Source organism: Microtus oregoni, unplaced genomic scaffold (assembly GCF_018167655.1).
Source record: "Microtus oregoni isolate MIOR12 unplaced genomic scaffold, Mior012 000007F_ref0000211, whole genome shotgun sequence".
NCBI classification, from domain to species: domain Eukaryota; kingdom Metazoa; phylum Chordata; class Mammalia; order Rodentia; family Cricetidae; genus Microtus; species Microtus oregoni.
In genome coordinates this window covers 13364920-13375735 of record NW_024543066.1, presented here as the reverse complement: position 1 = coordinate 13375735, position 10816 = coordinate 13364920, and the positions used below count along the sequence as shown (strand labels likewise).

The following is a 10816-nucleotide window of genomic DNA, read 5'->3' as shown; positions in this document are numbered from 1 at the left end:
AAACTGGGCATCCAAATTGGGGGGGGGGGGGGACTAGGCGCCTATCACTCACTATATAATATATATATATATATATACACATATATATACATATATATGTGTATATATATATATGAGGAGGATTAGAATGGATTAAATTTTACTGTGGGTTCTGCCTTTGTACTCTTGCTTGCTCAGCTAAATCCTCCTTCTCCTTATCTTGAGAAAACAGACACTTAAAAAACAGCCGCTTTAACTTTATCAGTTCCGCTTCTGCACACAAGGCTGCTATAGAGAATTCCTGCCGGCCCCAGGCCACGTAGGCAGATTCAAATGGACAAGAATAAAGGTGTTTTCAACCTGTAAAAACTGTGAAAAGTGAGGGTTGGGCTGACTACTTGAGTGGATGACACCTGACTTATGGGCAATGTGTCAGTTTGCTTTTTGTACCAATAAAAAAGATCAACTCAAAAATGGAAAAAAGACTTAACCTAAAACCATTAAAGAAATTATATAGGAATCAATATAGAGCATCTGTCTGGACAAGACTGTTTGGATAAAACACCAAAAACACAGGTAGCAAAAGCAAAAATGAACAAATAGATTGATGCCAAACTAAAAAGCTTCAACAGAGCAAATGAAACAGATGTAAGAGAACTAGAGAATAACAGAACATACTGTAAACTGTTGATTCAGGGATGGACTAAACTATGGACTAATCAGAGGCCAAAAACACACTACAGTTTTAAAAATCCAATTATAAAATGGACAAACAAAATGAATATGCAGATCTCAATGCACTACAAGTGGCCAGTAAGTACATAAAGATTGTTTCACAGTCACAGTGTGAGCTCACTCGTTAGAATGGTGATCATCATTAAAAATGTTAATGAGGACATAGGTAGTTTACAAAGATAATCAGCAAATACATGAATAATAAATGTTGGTGAAGATGTACAGAAAGAGCAACTTTCATACACTATTGGTGAAAATATAAATGAGTATGATCATTAGGAAAACAGCTTCTTAAAAATAATAGACATCAAACTATATTATGACCTGGTAGTTCCACTACTAGGAATATAGCCAGTAGAAATGAAATCAGTACATCACAGACACACGTGTGGTCCCAGGTTTACTGCAGCATTATTCAGAACACGTTGATACGTAAGTAACCAGGAGACTCTCCATGGATGTACAGAAAGAACACTGCAGCACAGATACACACAATGGGATGCTATCCCGTCATACGAGTGAAATCTTATCACCTGTATTACCAAGGAGGAACAAGGCGGCATTTTAAGTCAAGTACAGAAGACAAATACAGCATGTTCTTTGTCACACATGAAGCTAAAGAATTTAGTCTTGGAAGAGTAAGAAAAGAACAGTGATTAGTAGGGACCGGGAAGGATATGGGGAATGTGGAGATACAAAGTATAGGTACAGGGGTGAAGCTGGGTAAGATGAACTTTCTAACAGTCTACAACACAGTAAAATAAGTATGCCGGTTGGATAAATATAAATAAATGGATATTTACAGGAGGACCTTAAATATTTTCTACACAAAATGGCTATTTAGTTGATGAGTAAGCCAATTACCTTGATTTGATCACACATATTGTAGGAAAGTAGTGCAACGCCACATTCTACTGCATCAAAGTATAAATTATGTGTCAATTAAAAAGAAAAATTTAAGCAATTTAAACACATTTTAGGAAATCTGCAGATTTGTCAAGAATATCAATTTTATTCAGAATACAGAATATTCAAGTACAAAAGAATGAAAACATATATACGTATAACCATTAGAAAAGTAAAACATTGTCCTAAGACTACTAAGGCACTGATGCAAATGTATCCTGAAATATGAAGTATCAAGTTTTAATATATTTAAGATTCAGATACTCTAATACAATTTTCAGCTTTCTTATTCCCTCAAAGGCAACATTTAAAAAATATTTATGATCGCTTAAGGAAAATAATATGATAACCCAGCTTCAAATGTATTTTTGAACTTTTAAATTGTTTTTGTTTTATCAAGCAATATACAACAAGGCACACTGATGTATAAAAGGTTACATAGTTTGACATGAAACTTCAGAATACTGATAATTGGGTCACTGTTTCAAATATTTTAAATTTTTCTACTATTGGTATTAGCTTTAACTTTGTAATACACTCCAAAGTATATGCCTCCAGTGTTTTCTGTTTAGTACACAACAAAAATAAGTCCATGCTATAATGAAAATACAATCAGATATTCATAATATGAAGGAGTTCTGTAGTTTTATTGGCAATGACCTTTGCCATTTAGAATACCACGCAGCAAAGTGAGAATTCGGCAGGAGGAAAGTAGACCAAGATCCACAGCAAACTAGCAACTTACAGATTCCTAACGACAGCAAGGGTGGGAGAACTGCACACTTTGGCTGGCAGAGCAGCCTTCTATGTGAAAATAGTTTTCTGTAAATGTGAGTAACTTTAGCGCTTTGCTACATAACTGAGTTAATGATAAAGCAAACTAGCATAAACTCAAAGCATACAATAACTTTGGTTGTGACGACCATCTGTGCTCTGGAACTCTTGTACTACATAAAATTGAAGCTGAAAAGAAAAAAATGTTTTGAATGCAACAATTCAAAAAACAACATAAGTAAAAATTATCAAAAGCATTAATTTCACAAAGCTTTTAGAAGAAGAGCAAATAGTCAACACACAAGATATTTATTTATGGGACTTTGAAAAAGAAAAAGAAGCTAGCAAGTCACAGTGCCTTGAGGGTGAGGCCTAAGCTCATACAGATCTCGCTGGACAGGGCATGGATGTAGCTCAGCTGGCAAAGGATGGGTAAAGCTCTGCGTTAGATTCTTTACCACTGTGTAAACCCAAAATCAGATGTGGTGGCACACACTGTAACCCAGGCACTTGGAAGTAGAGGAATGACGACCACAAGGTCAGCATCATTCTCATCTATGTAGGGAGTAAAACCACCCTAGATTATATGATTTCCTGTCTCAGAAAAGAAACAGAAAGCTTGTGCTATAACTCAGCCGTAAGAGTGCTGCCTGTTAAGGGAAGCTGCGGGCTCAATCCCTATTAGGATACAAGGGAAGAAAAAGAAAAGAATCTGCTGGTTTGTCTGATTTTGTAGACAACAGCATGACTCTCAAGGAGAATGGAATGACAACTTTATTGGGGGGATATATGTGGGAAAACTGGGGGGTTCTATTTTGTTATTCTAGATTACAATGAAGGGATAATAAAGTAAAAAGAGCTCTTTTTAATTCAAAGCATGGTAAACTAGTAATAAACTGTATTTGTAATTTATATCTTAAATCCATTATTTCAATCAAAATACATCCTTTATACATTCTTTCTTCAACACATAATTACACAAAATATAGGCACTGAGTTCACAGAAGCAAGAGTCCCGTTCTGTGAGGAACTCAGGAGAGCACTGTCCTCCTATGACAGGGACCAGTGGAGCAGGAGACCCACAATGGAACATTCCCAACAGAATCATGATGGGTTTCTTGACAGTAAAAACAGTAAAGCGGACAAAGAATATTTAAAGTAGGAGGAATAAAGCAAGGGACACGGAGTACTGAATGAAATCATAAAAAGGAAAATAAACTCATTTTCAAAAACTGGTAACTTTAACACATATCCTAACCCTATAGGCTTGAGATCGTCCTCCAGTCGCCACTCACGCCACCCCCGTGAACTGCGGCCTTCTCTACTTTCTCTGCATCTTTACGTCTGTTTGGTTTCACCAGCTCTGACTTCAAAGCACAGGAGTTCCAGCTGATAGCTGATTCCGTTATTAAAACAAAAAATCCTCACTAAAATCAGTGATCAGTAGAATGAAGTCTTTTAAAATGAGCCTAATAATTAAGGTTTTATTAATAAGACATTTAATTCTGTGATTCTCCATCAAAATGTAGTTTCCAGAGAGACATAAAACAAAGACTAACTCATGGTAGCAGCTGTGTAGGAGAACTATGGCAGGGCTGTGACAGAGCACTAGCCACTCCCTGACCTGACTCTCACTGTGAGGTGCTTTACTCTGCTCACTCCTCAGTTCTGCTAAGACTGAAGACCTGCTAAGGGCAGGCATAGTCCACCTGCTGAGAGGACAGTGAAGAACAAGGGCAGGCCTGTTCTAGTGTTGGCAGCAGGAGGCAGACAGGGAGGAAGAAAACACAGGGAAAGAAGAGCAAACAGGGCTAGGAGCCAAAGGGGAGGGGCAGGGCCACAGGGACAGGGTGGCGGGACTCTTACTTCTTTCGGTCTTTGTCCTTCTTAATGCTGCTACTTGCCGCCATAAATGTCTGGCTCTGGAATAGATCACAAGTAGCTTTCTTCTTAGAGAAAGCAATTGATTCTTCCTCCAAAATCCTTCTCTTTTCTTCAAGTTTCATTCTCTCTTCCTGGTGGATTCTTTTAAGGTGCTCAAATTTGGCCTGAAGCTGTGAAACAAAAGTACAGTTCCCGTAACTGACACAATGCGGCAGCACACACAGGAGCAGTTTCTATCCTAGCAATACAGTAAGTACCCTCCCAGCCCCTAATCCAGCCGTCCACGCTGCCAGAAAAAGCCTTCAGCTGTTACGGGGACTTTAAATTTTAAGAGAGTTCCTTTATGTGATTGAGCCAAATTTTCATATCCTTGCTTTACATTTTATCCATAATGCCTATTTAACAAAGATCCTCAAATTCATGCGTAATAAGAGCAAGGAACACAAATGAACAGGAGCAAATTACCAAGAACAACAACAAAACTATTTTGTTACCTCACTGATTCGTTTCCCTCCCCTTACAAATGGGAATCAAGACTGCCTTCTTTCCATTAGACACCCCATGGATACATTCAAAAAATTAGGGTAAGTTTGACCTAGACACTCTTAAATGTTAGGGGGCAGATAAATCTAGCCTCTGGATGGTCTCTTAAATTCAAACAGCATACTACAGCTAGATCCACTCTGGAGATGAAAAGGTAAAAGAGAAATTCTCTATGACCAGGCCTTCTTCTCCCTAGGGACAACCTCAACTTCTACAAAAGCAATAAACTGGATCCCACTTCTGCAGACAGTTTGTTTGAACACTTACATACTTGACATCGATTCAAAATTCCACGGAGAATAAACAGAAGTGCAACCTGGCCCTATTCTAACACAGAGGCCATTAGACAAGCTTAAGTTTGAAAATGTCAGAGGATGGCTCTTCAAAAATCAAGCATTTCCTCTCTGGTAGCTTTCCTTTACTTCTGGGTAAAAAGAGCAAGCGATATGAGCAGGAGAGAGCACTGGCTCTGTCTCCTGACCATACTTACTCCTGCACGCAGTGCAGCAGACAACGGTGGCTCATCTGGTCGAGTTTATGTGTGTTAGAAGGAAGACGACCATGCTGGGTCCTGTCTAGCCCACACCACTGAACTCCTTCTTTCTTCGCCAGTAAAAAGTAACCATTTCCTATCTGCCCTAAATTCTTGAGGAAAATAAATTTATCTCACATTGTAATTACAAGGTTAAAACAGAAAGATGTTTTGCTCTCTGTGTACTTTCTTTCCTGTTCGTACAAGATAGGTCATGATCCAAGGTCACTGGGAGCTCTGCTTTCTTGGCCAGCTCGTTTGAACATTAACATTTTGAAATTCTCCAATTCTTGTGGAGTCAAGGGAAAGATGAGTGAAAGAAAACCCAATGGCAACTGCGTCTCCCAGGACTTACAACAGACAAAAACTACAGTTTTTATGATAGGTAACCTTAGATCACATTATTCCATGAAAGTAATTTGTTAAAGCTTTTCATTCTGTTCTTTCTTTATGACAGTAAGTGACATAAAAAGGAACCAATAAGCTGGACGGTGGTGGCGCATGCCTTTAATCCCAGCATTGGGGAGACAGAGACAGGAGGATCTCTGTGAGTTCGAAGCCAACCTGGTCTACAAGAGCTAGTTCCAGGACAGGCTCCAAAGCCACAAAACAAAAAGGATGTAAGTGAAAGGTTTGGGCAAGAAAAAGGTTTCTGAAAGATGAAACTTAAAGATGGAGTATGTATGATTAAAGGTTATAACAATCCCTGAGGTAAAAATCAACACTGATATAAAAGTTCTACTTGAATCAAAGGGGTCCTCTTAGGATACTGACTGGCTCTTGATAACATTTATAAAAACTGACTCTCTTCATCAGAGAGGACAAGAAGAACCCAGTGACTGGACTCTAACCCGTTACTGCTAAGAGAGAATCACTGGAGAGGAAAACATTCCCTTCTAAGGGAAGTCACACAATTAGCATGACCCTGACCTATTCTTACGGACAGAGATATCATTCAGCATGTTGAGGCAAAACTACAAAAGCCAAGGGCTTTACCTTAAGTTCCCAAGAGAAACCCCCAGAGTCTTGGCTGGTGTTATCACTAAAAAAGGTTAAATTTTGGCCACCTACACAGTCATAAACACACAACGGAAAACATAACCACAAACAATAAAACAATTCTACCAGTCCCAACCAAGATTCCTCGATATATACAGTTCACCTGCAACTGCCCCTGCTCACCTCCGTGTCTGGGAGCACAAGAATCAAGAGCCCCTCTGAAGGTGCCCCTGAACCTAAATATCAGCTAGTATCAATAAGGCACAGACTGATAACTTATTCATACAAATACAAAGTCATGACCTTTGTGGTCTGAATAAGAAGTGCCCCCCATAGGTATATTAAAACGTTTGGTCCCCAGCTGGTGGTGCTCTCTGGAACCTTTAGGAAATACAGCATTGCTAGAGGAAGTGTGTCGCTGGGTGAGGGCTTTGACAGTTTATAGCCTCACTCCACTTCCAGTTCATTGTTTCGTGCTTGCATTGAGGATGTGATCTCTTAGCTTCCTGCTCCGGCCACCTGCTACCATGCTCCCCTGCCATTATGAAGGCCCACTCTAAAACCATAAACGATATAAACTCTTCCCTTCTACAATTACCTTGGTCATATCATTTTATCACAGCAACAAAAAGTTACTAAAACAACCTTTGAATTATCAAAGTAGACTGAGAACACATGGGCCCTATTATGAAACAAAAAGGAAACATAACTAAATACATACCAAACACGCCAGAGAAACAAAGAGTTCAACATTCTCACTTGAACTCCAAAGGACAACTAACACTGAGATGTGGTGACCCTACTAACTTGTCATCTGACACAGTGGGTATGTCAAGGGACTGAAAAGATCCCTACCACTTGACAGTCCTCACTGCTTGATGCAGTGCAAAGGATTTCCAGGCATTCACCCATTACATCATGTCTTTGGTAAATATACAGAGCAGGCCAGGGGCTTCTCCATAAGAGTCCTGTGACACCTAGGTCCTGCCTCCCTCGAGAGACATCTTTGTTCTTTAATGTCTTATCTAACCATATGCAGTGATACTCCCTCCCAGGAATGCCTCTTTGAACCTGTAGTATCTTTTTACAGCCCTTCTCTAGCCGACTGATACTCTAACACACACACACACACACACACACACACACACACACATACACATAGTATTGTATGCAATGTAATGTATGATCTAAGAGTATTCAAGAGTGTAATAAAAGGACCTGTGATTGCTAGTAGCCAACTATTAAGGGAAACTGGGTTATTTGGCATTGTACAAGTCAATGAAACATTCCTATTTATGAACTTGTTATTCAATACATGTTGACACTGTGGAAACACATCATTGTGTCTGTGTTTCTGACAGTTCATTCACAACTGGTTAGAGATATTCCCATCAATAAAGTGTCTACCCCACCTCCTTAAGTAACCCTGTAAGGAAGCCCAATAAATCTACTGGTTCCCCAGAGTGAACTTTGGCAAAACTGTGCCACAATTTGTTGCTGGGACCTTGGGACAAGGGGAAGACACTGCTTTGTCTTCCCTAGGGAAGGAATTTTAACAACAAAACCACTTTAAAAGCCACAGTTAAAGTGTTTCTGGTTATAGTATTACAAAATTTCTTAATAACCTAGTAGTTACAAGTCTTTGTTAAACTATTCCTAATGGAAAAATGTTTGTTCCAAAGACTAAAAGTTAATTGGATTTCAGGTTGTTATTTCTTTGACGTCTCTATTTAAAGACTATTGTATGTGCCATAGTTTTCCAAGGATGATTACAAGATGAACCCTCCAGTTTTACAGACCATCTAAACAATAACTACAAATCACACTGGACCACATTCACCTCTCTTTCAGCTTCTTTCAAGATGGCTTCTTTCTCCTTCACTCGCTGCACAAACATCTGCTTCATCTCTTCTTCCTTCCTCTGACGTTCACCATAGAATTCGTGTCTCTTGGCTTCATAAGTCTCTTGAAGACTAAAAAAGTTATTGTGTTATTCTTATGTTAAAAAGATGATATAACAGTGTTGCAAGACTTTATTTATATGCCTCATTTAGACCTGATTTTACCATGCACCATCATTTCTGAGGATCCCCAAACATGCCACCACCTACAGCATCAGATGAAGGGTTTCCAGTGCTACAGGTAAAAAAGCAGAGACTAAGACTGATTTGTTTTTAAAACATGTCCTTCACAGGTATTCTCCTTTTATCCCAGACATGTTCCATTTTCAATCTTTGTTAAAAGTCACTTTGCTTATCTCTGAGAACCCAGGCAGGTTAGTTAGCTCTATCTGTGAAGCTGACATCACCGAAATCCAGTCCTCTTTCCTTTTCTGCAGATACCATACAATAACAAATGCAATTCCTGACATCTTCTTCCTTTACCATTGCAATATTTTCTTAATGACCTCTGGGCTACTAGCTCCTCTTCTCTCTGTGTTCTTCTGGTCCCTCCCTAAAATCTCCATCTAAACCACAAAACTCCTTAGCTTTTCTCCCTGAGTTAGAGTTGCACCATCTGTAGAATAAGATCACACCTCATTTAAACAACAGGCAAAAGAACTGCAATCTGTCCTACTTCTTTTCCAGATTGATTCCTCAATAAACAAATCTTAGGTTCTGGTCAAAACAACTAACTCACTGCCCTTAAAACAAACCTATATGCTGAGTTTTTGCCTGTTTCTGTTTGCTTGTTTTTGTTTCGTTACTGTTGTTTTTCGAGACAGGGTTTCTCTATGTAATAGCGCTGGCTGTCCTGGAACAAGCTCTTGTAGAACAGGCTGGCCTCAAACTCACAGAGATCCGCCTGTCTCTGCCTCCCAAGTGCTGGGATTAAAGGTATCACCACCACTGCCCAGCTATTTGTTTGTTTGTTTTTTGTTTTGCTGTGGTTTTTCGAGACAGGGTTTCCCTGTGTAACAGCCATGGCTGTCCAAGTTTTCTCCTGTTTCTGATGTCACTGCCCTCTTCCCAAGTGCATTCTGCTCTGCCATTTCCTCAGTCTCCGGAAGTCAGGCACAAATGCAACTTCCTCTGTTAAGGCTTTCCATTCTTCTCAATGGACTGGTCCTTCCAAAGCACCTCCAGAGCATTTACATCCTGTCTTCCCTTTTTTTTAATGAATCACAAATACTGAAAACAGATACAGGATCTTTGGTGAGCTTTGTTACCTGTCTATCCAGCAAAGCTATCTAGACACTAGTTTCTTCTTAACTATTTCTTTAGAGACAGGCTGGTAGAGACAATTCTAACCAAGCAGAGACTGTCCTGAAATTCTAGGGATAGCTCTCTTTGCTTACTTGTAAAATTCCAAAGGTGCAACAATAAACCTTACAATATATCAAAAATGACAAGCCCTCCTATTTGAGCTTTAGCAGAGAATACAAAATCACTTTCCTGTTATGCCAGTCAGAAATTTCTGTTGCATTTAAGACACTGAATATACCTGGATTTTAAAATTCATAATATTTTTGAATTAAGAGTTTTTATTAATATTCAGTAAGTTGAAGGAAAAACAGGAGGAAATGTTGCATGATAGCTATCAAGGCTGGAGGTGAAGATATGCACAGCAGGTCGTCTAAGCGCATCACATCTGAAACACTTGTAAGAACATTTCCATTAAGAACAAAACACCCTAAGGACTGCCTCAGACACCAAGAAGGCACTTACACAGACTAGGCTTTTTGGTTTTGTTTGTGTCTCACTGTAAAGAAGCTCCTAAATGAATGAGTCATTTTGACAAATTTCAGAAACTTCACTCCATTTTGCAAGAAGAACTGATAAAGTCTTTTATAACATATTAATAATAATGTCTTGACTTTTTATTAAGTGACATTTAATAATGCTTCATTACTTTATCTACACACACACACACACACACACACACACACACACACCCAGGAAGAAAATAAAGAAACTGGTGAAGAGAAAGGCCTGAACTTTAATGACTATATGCCACCAGCAAGAGATGCTCCAAACAGCAGCTCCTCATCTTCACAGCAAAACTCAAGAGCAAGCACTGGCATTCTGACTTCTAGGAGAGGAGACAACAGCTTAGCAAATCTAGCTACCACAGCTGCAAACCCGACCTGGAAGTGAACCAGTCAGACTTTGTTAGAGCGCACAGCCAACCACACTAGATCTAACGGCCTCAGCTGAGATCTCAGCAACAGGACAGAGATGTGCTGCTCCTGCACACGTCCACCACACCGCACCACGTCTGACTTTTCTGGGTAGATTACAGGGTCATTCCAGTTTTAGAGATCTGTAGCATCATTCTCAGGTGCCTAAGAGACTCTTAGTAGATCTGAAGGATGGTGTGTAGAGTTAATACAACGAAACGAACAGACCACTGTTAACAACCATGAAGAGTCCCTGCTATACGATGTCCCTAAGATGAAATTAGCTGTTGCCATGAGCATGAAAATTTTACATTATCGTGCATCTGACAAACTTGAAGCAAATA

General features: G+C 39.4%; 1 protein-coding gene across 2 annotated transcripts in view; it reads right to left on the bottom strand.

Annotated features, from left to right (window-relative positions):
• Positions 1 to 1700: 1700 nt before the first annotated feature.
• Positions 1701 to 10816, bottom strand: part of Septin10 (septin 10) — a 42281-nt gene continuing 33165 nt past the window's right edge. For both annotated transcript variants that reach the window (XM_041656066.1, XM_041656065.1), the window contains exons 8-10: positions 8193 to 8325; positions 4261 to 4448; positions 1701 to 2583 (exon numbers count right to left, since the gene is read on the bottom strand). In XM_041656066.1, coding sequence (XP_041512000.1) covers positions 2568 to 2583; positions 4261 to 4448; positions 8193 to 8325 — 337 coding nt within the window. In that variant the 3' untranslated portion in view covers positions 1701 to 2567. The remainder of the gene's footprint in view (positions 2584 to 4260; positions 4449 to 8192; positions 8326 to 10816) is intronic.